The sequence below is a fragment of the Thamnophis elegans genome, chromosome 1 (assembly GCF_009769535.1).
Source record: "Thamnophis elegans isolate rThaEle1 chromosome 1, rThaEle1.pri, whole genome shotgun sequence".
NCBI classification, from domain to species: Eukaryota; Metazoa; Chordata; class Lepidosauria; order Squamata; family Colubridae; genus Thamnophis; species Thamnophis elegans.
In genome coordinates, this window is record NC_045541.1 from 135,396,771 (window position 1) to 135,417,544 (window position 20,774).

At 37.1% G+C, this 20,774-nt stretch overlaps 1 protein-coding gene across 1 annotated transcript in view; it reads right to left on the reverse strand.

Moving 5' to 3' along the window:
* Positions 1 to 20,774, reverse strand: part of STON2 (stonin 2) — an 86,924-nt gene that overhangs the window by 55,745 nt on the left and 10,405 nt on the right. Inside the window, exons 2-4 of the mRNA XM_032232431.1 lie at positions 16,032 to 16,159; positions 14,451 to 14,666; positions 9,591 to 9,788 (exon numbers count right to left, since the gene is read on the reverse strand). Coding sequence (XP_032088322.1) covers positions 9,591 to 9,788; positions 14,451 to 14,666; positions 16,032 to 16,119 — 502 coding nt within the window. The 5' untranslated portion in view covers positions 16,120 to 16,159. The remainder of the gene's footprint in view (positions 1 to 9,590; positions 9,789 to 14,450; positions 14,667 to 16,031; positions 16,160 to 20,774) is intronic.

Below are 20,774 nucleotides of genomic sequence, written 5' to 3' on the forward strand. Positions count from 1 at the left end.
TGTAACTGACAATTATGTGTCAACTGTAACTGACAATTATGTTATACTTTGTCTATATCACATACTGTCCTGAACCACTCAAATAACAATGGATTTCGTTCATGTCCCATAATTTCACATTAAAATAAAATAATAAATTCTGCAAATTTATTGTTGATTTATAGGTCTTATCTGTTTTATTGTCAATAAACAATTGTCTAATAAACAATAAATCTGAACCTTCAATTTTTATATGTGTTATTTCCCTCTTAAAACCTAGAACATAGAATAATAGAGTTGGAAGGGATCTTGGAGGTCCTCTAGTCCAATCCCCTGCTTGAGTAGAAACCCTCATTTCAGATAAATGATTGTACAGTCTCTTTTTGAAAGCCTCCAGTAATGGTGCAACTACAACTCCTGAAGGCAAGTTGTTCCACTGGTTGATCGTTCTCACCACTAAAGAAATTCTCCTTAGTTCTAAGTGGATTTCTCTGCTTGGTTAGTTTCCATCCATTGTGCCTTATCTTGCCTTTTGATAGTTTGGAAAACCAAGGTTTGATGGTTTGGAAATAGTTTCACCCCCTTGTCTTTGTAGGAGGCCCTCAAATATTGGAACACTATTATCATGTCTTCCCTAATTCTTCTTTTCATTAAACTAAACATAGCCAATTCTTGTAACTGTTCTTCACATGTTTTAGTCACCAGCCCCCTAATCATTCTTGTTGCTCTTCTCTACACTCTTTGCAGAGACTCAATATCTTTTTTGTATTGTGGAGACCACAATTGCATGCAGTATTCTAAGCGTGGACTTACTAAGGCTTTGTAAAGCTGTACTATAACTTCATGAGATCTGGATTCTATTCCTCTATTAATGCATTTTGGGATTGCATTCATTTACATCCAACGTATAATGAATAGTTAATCCGATATTTAATTACTTTACTCAATCTGTATATTCACTGACTCCGAACAACTACATAATTCTTTTAATACATTTATATATCCATAGTGGTTTAAATCCCCAAATAGTTCAAACTCTAAGCAGATTCTCAGAAATATAATACTTGAATCTCTAACAGACTGCTTAAAGGGGAGTGGGTTCCCCCCCTCACAGCCTGATGTTGTAATCTAAATATACTTATTAACAAAAGAAACCATTGGATGCAAAAGGCATTGTTATGAAAGGTAAACATGTTTTAATTTTGGTTTTATGTCTGCCCTGTGTGGTCAATATTTTGGCTTCTGAATGCTTTACAACTACTCTCATGGCAGCCAAGAGTTAAATTGTCTGTTTATCCCACTCAAGCACACCTATTAAATTATATCTTTTCCTCAAAATCTCTTTAGGACAGTTCAGGAAATTACAGCAGTGGCTTTTTAAATTTCCATTTCCATGTCTGAGCCATGATAACCATCAGCAAACCTCAAGCATGAGCTAATAGGTGTCTGGGCACTGCTGCCCGGAGCTCCAATTTCAATCAATTGGTTACTTCATCAAAAGCAACCAGTCCCAATTACAGTACTTTACTTTCCCTTTTCCTTTTAATTGGTGTTTGATGCGTTTAAGGAAGAGAAAAATAAAAACCGAACAATGAGGAAATCTAAAGAAAAAAACGTTATTTTTCTTTACTGTGGACAAATTAAAATGTGTCTTAGATTAAACCAATGAATTTTGTCAACCACATTATTAAAAGGATCACAGCCCACAATGTCAACACAAAACTGTCTTTTTAGGGTTCTAAATTGTTCTTAAGCCCAAATCAGATGAGTTAACATATACTTTTATTTTATGCTCTTTTTAGTATTTCTTCAGCAGTGGGCAATAGCAAAACTTTTTCAAGTATTACCATTCCTGATTTCAATAGGGAGATCCTTACACTTGCATAGCACAGCTACTGTAATTTCTCTAAAAGTTTGACAGGTAATAGGTCACATGACATTACCGTTCCCATCTTTTAATTTTTTCTAAATAAAAAGAAGAAAATGCAATTCTGATAAAAGAATAAAAGAACTGGCGCATCATTGTTTTTCTTTTATAGAAACCAAAGAATGACAACTAAGGAGACTTCAGAGGCAAAAATCACCATTTCAGAAACACTCGGAGCAAATCTAAAACATCACAAGTTACAAAGCAGAATGAGGTAGGATGAACTTGAGACTTTGGACCTTACTCAGATATTGTGTGTTATTTGTTGTTCTAACTTGGTGAAGTTATCATAAACTCTCTAAATATTTTATATATGGAACATAAAGGTATTAAGAATTGGACTTCCGGTTTGCTCGTAGGGGCGTTTTTCACCCTCCGGAGCCTTCAGGAGGCTTCCCTGAAGGCTCTGGAGGGCAAAAAACAGTCCTACAGCCAAACCGGAAGTCATTTCCGGTTTGCTCGTAGCGCCATTTTTTGCCCTCCAGAGATTTCCCTGAAGGCTCAGAAGGACAAAAAACAGTCCTACGAGCAAGCCGAAAGTCCATTCCTAAACTTCCAGTAGGGCCAACTTTTCATACTCTGGAGTCTTCAGGAAAGCTCCTGAAGCGTCTGGAGGGCCTCCAGGGTGGGGTGGGGTGGGGTAGGCTGTTTTCACCCTCCCCAGGTTCCTAGAAAGTCTCTGGATTCTGGGGAGAGCGAAACAAAAGGAGGGGGAATACTGCCCGTGCATGCATGCGTGCTGCATGGCACACATAGCATTATGGGTGTGGCACACCCACGCATGACCCCCCTGCACTCCCCCTGCTTTTGGCACGCGAGCCAAAAATGGTTCGCCATCACTGGGCTAGTCCATATTATAAACATAAAAAGATCATAGATAAATAATGTGTGTGTGTGTGTGTGTGCGCGCGCGCGCACGTAACATAAGTCTGACTCCCAAATCAACTTAATTTGGTACAAAAATAATAACTAGTTTTAAAAGACGTATCCTCATAACATGCCTCTACTTATTCCCAGCCCATAATGCCAAATAAAATTTGGCTAGATGGTTGATATCAGATTTTATCTTAGGTCACACTAGAATAAGCATCCTGCCTCTGAATTAAACATGTTTTTTTTTCAATCTGCTTTCATTTGGATGTTATAGAAGCAAAATAAGAGAGGTGTAAGCCCTTTTCCTTTCTATAAAATGTGCATAACAAAACTGAAAATATCTTAGTTGATAAGACTGCTATGTCAAATACTTCTTTCTGTGTCTCCTAATGTTCAGTCCAAATCTTTCCTCCTATAATTAAAGTCCCTCCTAAATATTTTAACAGTCCTAATGTCTGAGGTTTATGCCATATACTTGCTCCACAACTGTGTTTCAATTTAATGGTCAAAGACAAGAGGAACTGTCTCACTGATCTCCCTTCATCATCGAAGGATGATAGCCAAGAACCAAGATGATGAGAGCAACAAAGTTTCACTCATATGCTTGCCCAATGTTCTGCCTTTCCAATGCCTGGGTATATACCAATATTGCAATAGGAGAAGTCAAGCAGTAGCATGATTCTAGGATTGGTGGGATGTTACCAAGAGAATTGGTGGGGTCTTAAGAGTCTTAAAGACAGTCTAGTCTAGCTGCATCCAAAGCCAGCCATACCACTGCTTTTGCTTCTTGATTATTTCTCCAAATGATGACAAAAAGAAACTCAAAAAAGGGAGAATCAAAGAATCTTCATTCAAATCCGACCATTGGACTTAAATCATGATTCTGCTCTCTCATTTAGTGGGCTCAAATTGGAATGAGAACCTAGACAGTCCTACCATTACAACCAAATGAGGGACACTTTGACATAATAAAGTCACAAAAGAACAAGGACAATTGTTTGCTTTGGAAGCTCCCAAGCTGTTGAGCTGTGTAATTTCTACTAAGTTTGTTGAGTGCTTTGTGCTTCAATTGTAATGGTCTTTAACAAGATCACACCTGTTTTTGCAAGCTTTGTCCCAATTAACAGGTTTTTTTTTTTAGTGTTTTGACAAAGTCCTATTTCAAAACAAACCAACATTCTGATGCACAGTAAGCCTATCGGATGAAGTTGGAAGGAGAACCTAGACAGCCTACCACTACAACTTAAGGGCAGCACATTGGACTGTTTTTATTGTCAGCAAGGAGAAAGGAAACTGGGAAAAATACCAGTTAGTGCACCAAAACACTCCTAAATGAAATAAGAGGGCACCAATTCCTGACTTTATAACAAAAACATAATAAAGTTCAGCTGTGTGGGCAGCACAATTTATATAACATATTTTTCTGTCAATTCAAGGATGGAAGGAATACATAGCAGAGTCTTGAGAAAATAATGCAAATATGCAAGTGACAAACTTCACTGCTTAGAATAAGACACTTTTACAAATGTTATTCAATTATGTTTTATGAATCAGCAAGTACTGTATATGTGTATACACACACATACACATGTATCATAGCATTTTTAATGTTCTCACTCTAGTCAAGTGGGAAAATACATGAAGTTGAAGTGAAGATCTGCCTTGGATCTAAAACAATATTATCTTAATATACCAGTAAGTGGTGATTACATATCTGAGCCAGTAAGGTAAATATAGTTAAATATATTTGTTATGTATGATCTAACAAGCATTCAAATACAGCTCAGTCTCTCACTTGAAGGAAAGCTTGAGTCATTCAGTGAACTGAAATGAATGAAAAACATTTTACATGTTTTTCTATTCAAAGAAAAGCTACAGGTTGCCAGTACAGTCTTCATTCTGATTGTTAGCATCCACATTTTTTTTCTGAATTATATATCATTTTCTTTTTATCATCCTTTTTTAATACTCAGCCAGAAAGATGGTTATTATATACCATTTTCTATTCTAGTTTCATTTTGTCTCTTTTAATCTTGACAAAAATTAATCCCTGGCCCAAGCTGTTGCATTTGCTAATTGCTATTATTTCAATAGAGCTTCAGATATTCTAGCTGTCTGGTCATGTTTATTCTATTGATTGGTGTTTTGTTTGAGCATTAGATCAGATTTACACTGTGTTTCAGCAAAATAAGTCAGGTAAGTGAAATTATGTAACATGTAGGAACAAAATGTTCTGATTACCTTTTCTCATGTATCATAAGTTTTCCAGAAAATTCCAAATCCTATGGAATTTTCCAGAGGAAACATAAATTGATATTGCAGATCTAATTATGAATCACTATCCTGCTGACAATCTCATGAAAGGAAATTGTGCATTGGCCAATCAGAAGCTTGGTTAGAAAAGTGATTCATCCTGAAGAATTACCATCTGCCCTCAAGTGATCACAAAGTTCACACTGCCCTTGTTTATTACAATTTCTTAATTTATCTGTTGTAATTAGTAGAGTAGCAGTAGATTAATTAACAAATCTGCAATTTCTGATCCTCATAGGACATGAGTACCTCTGACAATAATTCATGGTTCCTATTTGTTCTACCCACACTCTGGATTATATAAACAATTGTTTTCATTTCTGTTGGGAAAAAAGTCCAAATATCTTCCAGTATTTACCATGTCAGATGCAATTTGAATATAAAGTGTTTGATATTTAACTGATCAAATAGTTGGTCTCATAGCAATAGCAATAGTTAGACTTATATACCGCTTCATAGGGCTTTCAGCCCTCTCTAAGCGGTTTACAGAGTCAGCATATTGCCCCCAACAATCCGGGTCCTCATTTTACCCACCTCGGAAGGATGGAAGGCTGAGTCAACCTTGAGCCTGGTGGGATTTGAACAGCCGAACTGCTGAACTGCAGTCAGCTGAAGTAGCCTGCAGTGCTGCATTTAACCACTGCGCCACCTCGGCTCATTATGTTGCCATTGGTGGAGGGGGAAGTATATCGTTTTTATGTTGTGGATTTCTAATATTGTAAGCTATCCAGAGTCATCTTAATTAATTGGGCAGCCATATAAATAAATAAAATATAATATGCTGCATCTAGGTCACTAGATAAATTATAAGCACACATAAAAATGAACTACCTAACATAATGTCCCACATCCAAAGGCATAAGTGGGAGATTAAATTGTATCCATTCAGTTTAGGTCACCACAATACAAAAAAGATACTGAGACTCTACAAAGAATGCAGAGAAGAGCAATAAAAATTATTGGAGGCTGAGGTGATTGTGGGAACTGAGTACATCTAGTCTAATAAAGAGAAGGATTAGGGGTGACATAATAGCAGCCTTCCAAAATTAGAGGGACTGTCACAGGGGGGAGTGAATCAACCTATTCTCCAAAGCACTTGAGAGCAGGACAAGAAGTAGCATATGGAAGCTTATCAAAGAGAGATCCAATCAGTGGTAGGTTGCAGGCGGTACGCCCCGGTATGGGCATAGCGGTGCCTGCCGGGAGCACCAGATACAGTTCTGGTATGGTGCTCTGGAGGGCCCGGCTGCCCGCCAGCTGTCCTTACCTGTATTTGAGCTCTTTGGAACTTCCGCGGACAGAGCATACGGTGCCTGCGTGATGTTCCACTGAGCAGCTGGAGCATCACAGAGGCGTCGCGGAGTGTCGCAGGAGGTAAGGATGCATGCATGTGCTGCATGTCTGTGCGCACATGCTGCGCGTGTTCATGTGGTGGACGCCGGCCCCCGTTGCACTGTACCGGTTGCAACGGGATCCGGAACCCACCCCTAGATCCAAACTAGAATTAATCAAAAATTTCTTATCAATGAGAACTATTTAATCAGGAGAACAGTTCGCCCCCAGAAGTTGTGGATGCTCCATCGCTGGAGGTTTTTAAAGAAGATTAGTCAGCCATTTATCCAGAATGGTATAGGGTCTCCTGTTGAGCAGAGGGTTTGTCTAGAAGATTCCAAAGTCCCTTCCAACTGTTATTCTGTTTTCTGAATCCCTGGATGTGAAAAACTGGGTAATACTAAAAATATTAAATTGACAACCTTAAGACTTCTATGTGTACATCATATATTAGCTAACTTTGATTCAGATTATATAATATATCATCATTTCCTTTTTCCAGGAAAGGGTAGGCCAATTGCAACAAATTCTGTTAGAACAAGTAACCCAACCCTTCTTCTATGACTCTCTATTTTTTTATACAAAATCTGCTTCTAATTAACTCTTTATCATTTAAAATAGCTGCTTCTAAAATTGGTTCTGTAAACCTGCCATCAGTGCTAAACCACATAATTCTGCTTCTTACCAATTATGATCTCATGATTCTTTCCCACACTTTTGTGCAACAACCTTAAGTGGATTTTCTTATTTCAGTAAGCAGATCTCTCCCCCCCCCCAAATCCCCATTTTCCTTCCAGTTTGCTTTGTTTTGATGATGGAAAATTACATCTTTGCATGGATAAGTCACCCCAGTAATCAAATTGAAGTGATTTATAATAGCACTTAATGTTACTGTTAATTCTCATCTCCATCCATTATAGAAAATACTGTACATCAATCATATATTAGTTTCCTAACAAGGATTTAGCGTAATAATCCTTTAAGGATTTAGATGCTGTGATTAGGCATCATAAATATTATTTGGTATATAGCTGTACTTTGCATATGCAGCTGGTCTTTACCCAGGGCTAGTTTGCTCTCAGACATATTTTCAACATGTTTCTTGATGAATATGATTGCCCAATTACCCTATTATTCTCAGAATTTTACAGGGTTGGTTTGTTTTAAGAAAAAAAAGGAAACTCCCTCCTTCATTTTTCCACTGTACTTTCTGCTGTCCAAAGAAAACTCGTTAAGGAGGGAAATAGGCAATAGCTACATATTGTATTTGGAGTTCTTTCTATGAAAGCAAGCAGCTGCATATGTTCTTAGAAGCCAAATTACTGTATATGTAGTTTATGATCTTATTCAAACTCTGTACCTATAAAACATGTTTATAAAATCTAAAAGAAACTTATTTTATAGTCAGCAACAATGAATGGCTACCCCTACATTGCATGAAGACAATGAATGACTACCCTTATGTTGCAAAAGGTATCATACTTATTGTATATGAATTAACCACAAAACAATGGAATGATCTCCAAAACCCCCAAAATGCTTAGGAACAAACAGTTTAATTTCACCAAAATACTGACAGTCACTTTATGTATGTCTTAAGGCAAGCATATTCCTACTTTGATAACATAGCAGGAATCCAACATTACAAGTAGTCCTGAGGTTACGACAGTGATTGAGACTAGAGTTTCCATCACTAAGCAATGTGCTTGTAAAGCGCAATGGCACATGAATGCTTCTTGGTGATTTCAACAGTTCCCATTGTATCATTAAGTGAGGACCACTAGAGATAGGTGGGGTGGATACATGGGAGGGTAAAAGAGCAGGCAGGAGCATGAGTGAGTGTGAATGTAGGCAAGTGCTGCAGAGTACAGGATCCTATTACTATTACTTATTTGAAATATCAAATCATAAGGTTTCCCATCAATAATTTTTGGTTTTTGTTTCCTCTTCTTCAGTACTCCAACATTAATCTTAGGGTCAGGATAAATCTGTTGCTGTTTAACACCAATATGTATTTTGTTTTGTTAAGTAAATGGATATACATAAATGGAGAACTAAATTATTTGAGACAATGGCAGAGGAAAGGTATTAACTCCATGTTTCATAATACAGTCCCTATACCACCTATTAATGGGTTTAACTGGAAGGGCTGGAGAGCCCAAAGATTCCTTTTCAAAAGGCAACTGGATTTGGGTTTTTTTCTTTGAAAACATTTTGCTTCTCATCCAAGAAGCTTCTTCAGTTCTCAATTGAACTGAAGAAGTTTTTTTAACGAAATGTTTTCGAACAAAGCCCAGTTGCCTTTTGAAAAAGTACCTGTGGGACAGCCACGACCTGGATAACTGAGAGTCTCCATAGACAAGGGCTGGAGATCTTTAAAGTGTGAAAGAAGTATCAAGACACTGTAGCAAAACAGTACTGTAACTAAAAGTTCAAACACATGTAGAACATCTATCATCTCATTACTGGAGTTTAATAACTGGAATAATAGCATCCAGGATGTAGGAATAAGACAAATCAGCTTACTTGATGCTTCCTAAAGTATGGGTATTTCCCATGATAAGTATAAAACTATAACCAAGCTTGCAGGAATACCATCCCATAAATACACCAGTTGAAAGAGGAAAAGAGATAACCACAATAACAGAAAAGGAAAGGAAGAAAGGAGGAGAAGAGAGGAAAGGAGAGGGAAGGAAGAGGAAAGGAGAGGAAGGCTGGAAGGGACAGAAAGAGAAGGAGAGAGGGTAGGTAGGCGAAGAGGAAGAGAGAAGTAGGGGAGAGGTAAGGGAAAAAGGAAAGGAGAAGAGGAAGGAAGAAAGTAGAGAATGGAGGGAGGGAGAAAAGAAATGAAAAGTAGGGTGGTGATAATATATAATAGGTGTATGGGATGGTAAGCAAAGCAACCCCGAATGTGTATTTTAACTTTTTATATGGAAAAATAAATGTGTAAAAGTTAAAAATTTAAATAAGAATAATAACTACATGAATGTATACCTGTAATTGTATATAAGACTAAAAAATAAAAAAAATGGGTATTTCCCTATGATGGGGATTGACCCGAAACAGATATCCTGAATTCTGAAGTCCTGAAGTTTATTCAACAACATTTGGCCAATAAAAGGGAAGAGTATGATAACCTATAAATACATTAAATGATGTTTCTTACCAGTTGAGTCTTCAGCGGATGCTCTTCCACTAGTCAAATCCTCTGTATTTATTGATTGAAGATCAGTATAGGAAGGGGTGATACTTGGGCTGCTACTGTTCTCTGAAGTAGTTGTCCAACTGTTCTCTGAAGTAAGAGCTTGCCGCTCTGAATATCCCAAAGAGGGACACATCCAACAAAATATTCTTGGAGAGGAGGCTTAAAAGAAAAAAAATAACTTTATTACATTTAATGGCATAAAAAGATTTCTGTATAAAGGGTTTATCAAGTGTAAGAGAGGAATGTGCAGAACATGGAACTTATGGGTTATGGGGGGGGGTTGTTTACAGACCAAACACATTCATTTAGTCCAGATATAGGCAAAATGGGACTGCTTTGTCCTGGATTAAGAAGAAAAGACAATGCTCTGGGCACAAGTGTCTTAAGGGGAAGAGTCAGAACAGGCAAAGGTCAGGGTTAGCAGCTATTGAGGAGACATGGACAAGTGCTGGAGGACAGAGACACTACTGGAAAGATTAGGAGAAACCAGAGAGGTGGAATGGGATATTATCAGTGGTGGCAGAGGGAGGGAACGGAAGGAAGTGGAGGCATTGGAAAACTTGAGGAGCAAAGGTAGTGAACAAGCTGTGCTGGAACCCTGATCAATGTTGTTGGAAGGAAATAGGGAAGGCATCAAAGATGCCAAGGAGATTGGGAGGTGGGCACATGAGTAGAATATGCCATTTCTGAGAGCTGAAGGGAGAGAGGACACACATGCCAGCCTTTCCCCACTAAGCACATGGAATCGTATACACACTCATATCAGGGGAGAACTATAGGCAGGGAAATAAAATGAGGGCACCTGCAGCAAGCAATGCAATCATCTAGAGATTCCTGTTAGGTAAGAATGTGTCAGAATCTTTCCTCGAGGTAGATAAATCTGGAAAGTCATTTGGATAATCCCTGAGCACAAACATGTTTGCATAAACACAGAAAGAAATCAAATCTATTTGAACTTCTGGGTGTAGTGAATAATTTGACTAAATAGCATTAGCATTTGTTTTTATTTTGCACATTCCTCACTCAGTTTCCTTTAAAATAGTCTTTCCTGAGGATTTAATCTCTCATCTCAGATCCATGTTTATTTTTTTTATCTTCCCCTTATGAAGCCTATTTCTTTTGAATCTACCTTTATTGTACTATGAATTTTAATTTTTAAAATTTTGCCATTTTCTGTTCTCAGAGGATATAATCTGATTGCACACACTAGAAGGACTTTGCCTCTCCAAATGCACTCTCAAATTCTGGATTAAGGTGCTCATGAGCATAAAGAGAAAACCAAGTCATTTTGTTTGAAAAGAGGAAATGAAAATGATGGCCACAAATAACAGCTGAAGACACTAATTCTTTCATTATCTAGATTGTCTTTTCATTGGTTGGACAAGAATTTCTAAACTAGCGAACTTCTGCATGATATTTTTGGTAACTTTATCCTAAAAATAGACCATCTGGTGTCTGGTCAGCAGGTCAGGATAATTGCAAGGAAGTTATTTATGTTTAAGGTTTTCCTTGGTCTTTTAAAGGAGAAATAAAGTGTTAGATCACTTTATAATGACTTGGTAAGACCACACTTGGAATAATGCATCCAATTTTTGGTCACCACAGTATAAAAAAAATGTTGAGACTCTAGAAAGAGTGCAGAGAAGAGTAACAAAGATGATTAGGGACATGGAGGATAAAACAGATTGCAGGAATTGGGGTATGTCTAGTCTAATAAAAAGAAGCACTACGGTGACATGATAGCAGTCAAAGAAAGACTGGAATGGTATCGGGCCATGATGGCGAGCTTGTGGCACACAGAGTCCTCTCTGTGCGCATGTGCGCTGTCACCCCAGCTCAGCCAGCTGGTTGTCGGGTTTCTGAGACGCGCATGCACGCCAGCCAGCTGGTTGTCAGGTTTCTGGTGCTTTGGTGCATGTGTGAATGTGCCTTCTAGTTTGGGCACTCTGTGCTTAAAAGGTTCACCATCACTGGTATAGGATATCCTACAATGGCCAAGGGGCTGGACTAGAAGACCTCTAAGGTTCTTTCCAATTCCTTCTTATTCTATGTTCTGACACAGAGAAATTTTGGCTGACTGTAAATTAACAACTTAATTTATAACAATGTTTATTCACTGTGCTGTATGGTTGCAATATTTAGATAAGGACAAAATAGCGCAGAAATGACAAAGCCAGTTAGATTGGCTCAGAAAAAAAGCTGAAGTTGGTCATAAAGAAAGTAACAGTCTGTATGACACCAGATAGGAAAGGCAGAACAGAGAACAAAGCAGATCAAAACCAACTCTATTAACACATCAGATTTCTTCTAAGTGATAAGCTTTGGTGTTAGGCAGACTTTACAATCAAACTAAGTGCTTCTACAAGTTCAGAGGATTAATATTAACAGAGAAAAATGGAATTTATATAGCGCAGTTCTTAAGTTCCCGAGACAGATTATGTAATGCCAGATTTATCATACTGATTTGGGATTTAAGTAGTTTCCATTTTATTATGACAGAATTATGATTGAATTTAAGACTGTTTTTTTTTTCTTAAATATTGTTGTTAGTTGCATTTTCATCCTCATCCCACATAGAATTACTGAACCTGAAGCTAGTAGTTCTTAACTCTTCTGAAGAATTAACTCTGCTGAAAGGAGTAGCGGGGAAGAAATCTGGAAATCTGAGGCTTGTTATAGATCACATTCAAAGTAACTTTTAATATACGTTATTCAGTTGCATGCATACAACATTTCTAAACTTTTTTTTTCTTTGTAAACAGAATATCAAGCAGTATATATCAGACTTACAGATGCATAATGTATATATTCACTCAGGAATGATCTAAGCCTGTCTGCAAACATTAATCTGTACATACTCCAAGAATATCTGAATATGGTTATAGTTTCTCCTCAAATGCCGTATTCAAAAAGAAATGAGACTATTAAAATCATAGTTATCATTCCATACACCCTGAAATAAAATTCCACCTGGTTTAATTTTTTCTAAGAAATTCATTTTCAGTTATACTGTATCCTTGTAATGCAATCCTGTTTTTGAAAGCAAGTTACACTAAAGCAGACTGGACTTCTGACAACACTTTCAGCAATTAAACTGCAATTCAATTGTTTTACCCTGACATCAAATAGTACTTTTAAAATCTCTTCATTTCTAGTTATTGCTTTCTTTCTGTTGCTATTAACCTTGACTTCATATTTTCTAGCTCCAGACTAGATAATAAGCATCTTGTGAGATTTGCCCTATTGTGAAGTAGTGTTCCCAAGGATGTGAGATAACTTCCTTGTCACCTGGATTATTTTATCAGGTTATTATTTACCAGGGCTGTTATTTATCAGACAAAGTCCTTGAGAAGAGTGTAAGCTACACATTGCAATCAAACCAGATGTTTTCTAACTCTAGTTTTCATGCCTCAGTAATTTCCAGGTTGCAGATCAATCCTTCAGTAAATCTAATTGATAGCCAACTGGCTTCCGTTTTTTTCTCCCACAGGAGACAAAAAGCTTAAAGGAGCTGATCAAAATCACTTCTCATTTAGTTATTTTCTTATCATCCCACTAATACCATACTAGTCATATTTCACATACCATTACTTGTATAATTCCCTAGATGAAAACATAGGACTTTTTATTTTGAAAAACTAAAGCTAATCAAATATTTTAAACTGAACTTTACATATTTTAAAATTGCAAACTAACCAGTTCTACACCTTTGTTATGGTAATGCAGCACATGTGTGCAAAAAGGCATCTCTATCTTAAAAGCAGTGAAAAAATTCCTCCTGGCTCTGAGGCTGAAGGCTAATAAAAAAAGAGCTAAAGTTGTTTGTTTCTAAAGCAGCAATAAAAAAAAGATATAACTGTCTTCATATTTCAAGTCCATGAAAAAAAAATTCATCTAGCACAGCTTTTTAAAAACATTTCTTAAAAAATGAAATAAAAATAATCTGATGTACTGGGATGTAATATTAATTTAGTTCCCCTGTTTCTCACCACATGCTAGATCAACTTAATTATTTTCTGTTTTAGTAAATATTCCAGGAAAAAACCCAACCCCCTGATGTTTAGTTTAGGTTTTAGGTTTAGGTTTTAGGTTTTATTGGAATTTATATGCCGCCCTTTTCCCTGAGGGGACTCAGGGCGGCTTACAACCACAGGGGAGGGGAAGTGCAAGGTCAAAACAAACAATAAGTGAACAAAAGAAAAGAAAAATAATAAAACACAACTTTCATTCAGCAATCAAACACTCATTTTTAAATGAAAAACATCATTCCATCCAATTATTTGGAATATCGAATCAAAATTTAGATTAGTTCTCCTTCATACATAGGTTCTAGAACACCTACCACCCATTCTCTTAAAAAGCTGTATCATTTGCTACCAAAAACTTAGCAACAACCAATGATCTGTATGGAAAGTATTTTACAATATACTTGTTTAATACCTGGATGGTACACCGACTCTGGGCAACATCAATATACATACATGTCTGTAAAATAGGAATTCTTTACATCAAGGCTTAGAAATTTGCTTCCTTTACCAACATGCTTAAGAAATATCCACAGTACAAGTTGAGTCTTAAACATCCTAGGTCAAATAGTACAGAAACTTCCAAACTCTCCAAATAAAAGAAGCTGAACTATATATTACTATCCCAGTTCCTCGTTAATCCAATTCATACCCATTAGGTTGTGAATGCTAACTGAGTGATGATGGGAATTCTAATCTAGGATATTGGAGAGTACTAGGTTGGTAAAAGCTGATGTAGTCTATTGTTTTAATACACAATATAATATAATACACAATAAATAAGTGACATTCCAACCTGTACGTGGATGATCTGGTGAACTGTTTGTCCAGGGTGCATCTTCAAACTGGACCCACGTGCTGAAGGATGAAGGCAAATCAAGACCTGTTTTGTTTATTCCTTCTCCCAATTCAGCATGTGAAAAACTTGGCAATTTTCCATCTAGATTTTGGATGCCTTCAGAGGAAGTATCAGAGGTGGAAAGAAATCTCTCAAGTGGCTCCCTAGTATGACCTGTAATGAGAACCACACTGTAAAAATGAGTAATATGGCATCACACTAATTATTTAAGAAGAACAAACACAACTTTATCATCTATTAAGATATGTGAAAGGGAACAGGATGACTTTAAAGCTCTGTGTTTGTTCAACAGAAAAACACAGCAGTCACACTGAGTATCTTTAGACTCTCTTCTACTTCTACCTTCAGACTCTCCTATGTAATTTATTTGGGCTGAGTAAGGCATATGATCTCAGCTTCTGTGAAATCTAAGCCCTGGTCTATGACTTTGTATTATAACTAATTCCAGCCAACCAAGTTTATTCAACAGAGCATTGTCAAACAGAAGCCAGTTGTTATTATGAAGAAGGAATGGGCAAATAAATATTAAAATGGCAACATACGGGGTGTAAAATGAAGATAACTACAGAAGGAGAAGGAAAATTAGCAAAGGACTGCTACCGGTACTCTCTTCCTTTTTGTTACAGGAACTCCTTAGCTTTGAGTTTTTGTAACAAAAAACTCTGCCCAGGTTACCATAAAATTGTAGATGTGGACGGAATCCCATAAATGATTTAGTTTGACCTGTATTTCAATGTATACTAATAAAAATCTCATTTCTCTAAACACAATTGTGGTACAGCATACTACTGCATTCTCTTTCTCTTTTTAAAACCATGATCTACTATGTCCTAGTTGCCTAACTGAAACCAGATCCGTAGGACTATATTTATCCTGTTTCCTACAAGAAGGCAAGGAAACTGGACATCAAGGCCTCATTTTATGTTCATTACCATCCTCTGAGATATATTGAGTGAATGATCCAAATTTACCCAATGAGCTCAATGGCTGATGGGGTTCACTTCAATATTATATTTCAGCATTAAACAAAAAAAATTTTTTTTTAATCACCTGAAATCTTATCAGTTTCAATATTCTCCCAAGATTTTACAATTCCCATTCCAAAATCCAAGTTCAACAATAATGGAATCCTCCAATTTTTAATATTTTTTTAAATCTACGTTTTTAAAATTACAGTGGACACTCCAGAGCTATTCCTTTTACTTGCTCTATAATTGATACTACATTTTATAGTGGACCATCTGGGATCTGATTAGGAGACCAGCATAATCACAAGCAGCTTGCTTATGCACAATGTTTTCCTTAAGTCTTTTAAAGAAGTCTTCTTCTGGTAACATCCAACTGGAAACTGACAGAATCCCACAGGTGGGGGTTGAGGATGGAGAACTGTACATATGCAGAACTTGTATTCATTGCAAGCCATAGGAAGTTTTTGTTTTTGACCATAGCTGAATTCAATTGCTTATTCATTTCAATAAATAGCAAGAACCTATATGTTATGAAAGAGGACAGTTTTACCTGGGGAAGTAACAGAACAGTGAAGGCCATCACTGAAGGAGACCCACTCAGACTGTGGGGAAGAGATGATATTGGCCAGAGATGTCATGCTTGCTGCACTTTCCTATTCATCTTCACATAATCCGAATCTAATACAACAATATAGAACAGATACTCCAGCTGGCTTTTTGTTTAAATGAAACACAACTATAAAGAAGAAAATTTAGGAATAGGTAATTTATCTGTATAGCTTTATTACATGTAAGACATAGTATCTACCACTCTAAACCACATTAATAATCTATAACATTTATTTAGCGGAGGCCCAGTCAATACAAAACTGACATCACCTGCATTTAACTCGCTGTCAATGTCTTAATCACCATATATCAATGCAGTGTCTTACTCTATTCTTTCCCTTAGAGTTTTCATAAGTTTTGTATTTCTCCCATTTTCAATGCTTTTATATATTACATAAGACTGAAGATAATAAATAACATTATCAAAGTCAATGTTGTTTTATCTCCTTCCCTTGTATATTTGCAATGTACAGTAAATAGACTTACTAGTGCAGCCACAGACATAAACATGTACTGACATTGCTCTTCCTGGTTACAGTTCTTCAAAAACAAATGTAATCACTACAATTAGTGGCATTTTTAACCTCTCAACAATTTCTTTATCAGCAACTACAAAGAATTCAATAAAGTCAACTCAACAAAGAAAATTCTCATGGAACAATGAATCACTGGAGCGTAATATGACCATAATGCTGAACAGAGGGCATGGGTTTTCTACTGCAAGTTCTTTCACGACAAATTTCAAACACGAAATACAACAATTCCCGTAGCAGTCTGACCACGCAACACGCTGCACGAAAGAAATGGTAACAGGTCCAGAATGCAGCTGCATCAGCAGTTGTGGGCATGCCTCAGGATACTCATGGAACATCTCTGCTGTGCAAGCTAAAGTGAGTTCCTGGATGCAATTCAAGGCAGGCTGTTGATCCTTCATAGCATAGAGCCTGACTATCTGTGAGATCACCTTTCTCTCATTGTTTCTGCTCACTCCAGCACAGTGGGTATATGTTCTGGATCCCATCCAGGAAACAATGTCATCTAAAGCAGAGTTTCCCAACCTTTCTGGCTTTGTAGACTGGGGTGGGGCGGGGGGGAACAGGGATAGTCCCGCCGCTTGAGAAAACGGAGCATGCACACACTTGCTTTCCCGCTGCTTGCGCAAATGGGGACATGCTCACCCGCCACTTCCATGGCCCAGTTCCAAATGGCTCACAGCCCATTAGAGGGATGTGGCTTTGTGGTTGGGGACCCCTGATCTAAAGTGATCCAGGAATCAGGCTTTCTCTGGTACCTGTCTTCTGCAATGGTATTCCCCAGAGATCTGAGTTACCTTTGGCCTGGCTGTACTTTAAGCAAGTCACAAAATCTGCATCTTTCCCAAAGCCATGGGATGCTTTGTGGAATAATTTGCACAATCACGTCCTTTTTTGGTTTCCATTGATTTCACCATTTTATTAGCTTTTAAAATTGTTCTTATTGTAAGCCACTCAGAATTGGTCAATTCTTCACGTTGATTAAATAAATAACTCTAAACTACAAGAAAACTAATGCTCTGGGTCTGCTCAAAGACGTTTGTGTCCTATCTGCCACAGAATGAGAAAAATGTGATATATATATATATTTTTACAGTATTGGAAGTCTGTCTATTGTCCCTAGTGTTCTAAGTAGTTTATAATTATATAGTACATCATAAAGCAGAAAACGAGCAGAGAAAAACTTCAATGCAGTAACCATTGATAATCTAAACTATTTAAAAAGCAATAAAGTAAAAGAAGCAAGTAAAACAATCTAATGGGATTAGTGCAGAAATAAGACTGCTTGTCCCTAGTCTTGTCCACAAAGAGGTTAAAGCTAATTTTACCATAATATAGCTGCTTCAGGCTCCAGATTATAGATGTTACGAAGTGGCACCAAATAATCATTTTTTACTATTACATGCTGCTGCCAAAAACGGAACGATTCTGGTGAAGCACAGATGCTAAAATAATTCGATTGACGTAGAGTGTTTTGCTCGGCCTCAAGCAGCAAAATAGCTTAGATTACCATTGAAGTTAGTCTTGTAACCAAGGTCAATTATCTTGTTATTATTTCTCCATTGTGGAAGAAGAATTATGCCAGACTAGTGGATTGTCTTGAGATGCATGTATATTCTTCTCCAGTTATAAAAATCAGTGATGAGTAACTAAATAGTCAAATGTCATTTATTTCTACATATGTTATTAATTATCTTAGTGTTCTTTGGGAGTTAACATAGCATTAAGGGGATTTCCCCTTTATTTTATCTCCAAATAAAATCCTGTAAGGCAGGATAGAGAGCATGGGTCAGTTTGGCTCAAAATCACCCAAAAACTCTAAGGTGAAGTTGGAAACCTGGAATTCCTTAATCACTAGGATAGCAGTGCCTCCTGGGAGTTGATTGAGAAGTTCAAGAGAGCAGTAAAAGTAAAGAAAGTAGGAAAAAGTTAAGACAGTCATGATGTGTTTATTGTTAAATCTCTACAAATATACCTCACCAGAATTTGCAATCTCTTTGTCCACAACCATACTTAGGGATGTATTAAATTTACAAACCAGAATTATAAAGCATTTAATACTGTAGAGCCGTGATGGCGAACCTATGGCATGCGTGCCTGAAGTGACACGCAGAGCCATGTTGCCTTGCACGCCGGTGTCACTCATTTCTCTTCTGGGTTTCTGGTGCACATATGAGCGCGTCAATCAACTGCCCTTCGTGTGTGCGGTAGTGCTGGAAACAAAGAGCTGGTCTTCCGTTTTCTGCCATGCATGCAGGTCAGCTGATCGTCACGTTGCATGTACACTGGAAACCGGAAATGCGTGTGCTGGAAACTGGAAGTATGTGTGCTGAAAACCGGAAATTTGTTTTCCAGTGCACGCATGCCCCCAGGGCAGCTCCTCTTATGTGTTGTGTGTCCAACGAATGCGAGCAGGCTCTCCCTTTTTGGCACTCGGTGCCAAAAAGGTTTGCCATCACTGCTGTACAGATTACAAAATATCAATAAAATAATGCATATTTGTAAAAATTGTGTTATCCATAATTTAAGAAAATTTGGCTCATAATACAGGTAGTTCTTGACTTACAACAGTTCATTTAGCGATTATTCAAAGTTGCAATGGCAACTTTGAAAAAAGTGATGTATGATCATTTTTCACACTTTGTAGAATCCCCAAGATCATGTGATCAAAATTCAGATGCTTGGCAACTGGTTCATACGTATGACCGTTGCTATGTCCCAAGGTCATGGGATCACCTTTGGTAACCTTCTGACAAGTAAAGTCAAAGAGGAAGCTAGGTTTATGGAACAACTGTTTTACTAACTTAACAAATGCAGTGACACTTAACAATTGTGGCAAGAAAGGTCGTAAAATGGGACAAAACTCACTTAACAAATATCTCACTTAACAACAGAAATTTTGGGCTTAATTATGGTCGTACGTTGAGGTCTATCTGTATATTTATCACAATAGCCCATTTGGTGTAGTGGTTAAGGCACTGGGCTAGGAGACCCAAAATCTTAGGCACAAACTCAACTGAGTGGCCTTATATCAAATGCACAAAACAATTCCATCAGAATCCACACACAATTTTAACATTTTTCAAAGGGAGTTGAGAAAAATACTTGAATGAGATGCTGCAAGAAAAGAAAACAAGGCTGGAAATGGTTTTGCTATGAATGTGCTAATGTATGCAGCTTTGTTCTTCTTGTCAAGGAAACTGACAATACATTCTATTCCCAACAAAGTTAGGAAACTACTGTATGCATTTAAAAAAAATATCTGCAACATTTTTAGGAAAGCAGAAGCCATACTATAAATAAACAGTATGATGGCAACATTCCCATTTAAAAAAATAAAGTTTATACTGTAGATGGTATGTGTTCTATTTTGATTTTGTTCCTGAGATGGGGGATCTCTGCATAATCCTTAGGAAGATAGGAACCTTCCCTTCTCATTAAAACACACACACACACACACACAACCAATTTAGAACATTCTAAGCAGGAACTTGGACACTTCCGAATTTAAGCCATTCCACTGAAAATAGTTTCTTTATCTTTATACAGCTATCCTGTTCTTGGCAAGAAAGGGAGCTGACAAGTTTCCTTCACAACCGTGACATTTAAGTAAATCACTCCCATTCTTTCTTTTTGTCCCATTAAAGTTATATTGTACACTACTTAAAACTTAGAAAGGGTCTTAGTCCCAAGCAACAGTTCTACTTTAAACAAGCAAACTGTCCATGCAGAGCTCTATTCAAGACTTTTAAGGTCACAGCAGTGTTCTGTTTTTGATTTTGCCCTTGAGACCGGGAGGGATCTATAGACTTCAATATTTTGCTGTTTTGTTCCCCCACATGACTGGTTCAAACTGTTCTTTTATCTTACTACATACTTAAAATTTTTGGCTAGCTATATTTTGAATAATTTTGAAATACAGCATTAATTTTTCCAAGCAGCAATGAGATTATCCTGAAAGAAAGATGAGGCAGAACTTCTACAGTTCTATACACAAAATATATTTTATCTAGAGGTTCACAGACGAAGCAAATGAGAGAACTTCCTTCCTTTTTTCTTTTTTAAGTATCCAGAAAAAAACTCCCCAAAAGGTCACATAAAAATAGCATTGCTACTATAAGCATTGCTTTCCTTCATGTTTAAGTCTCTCC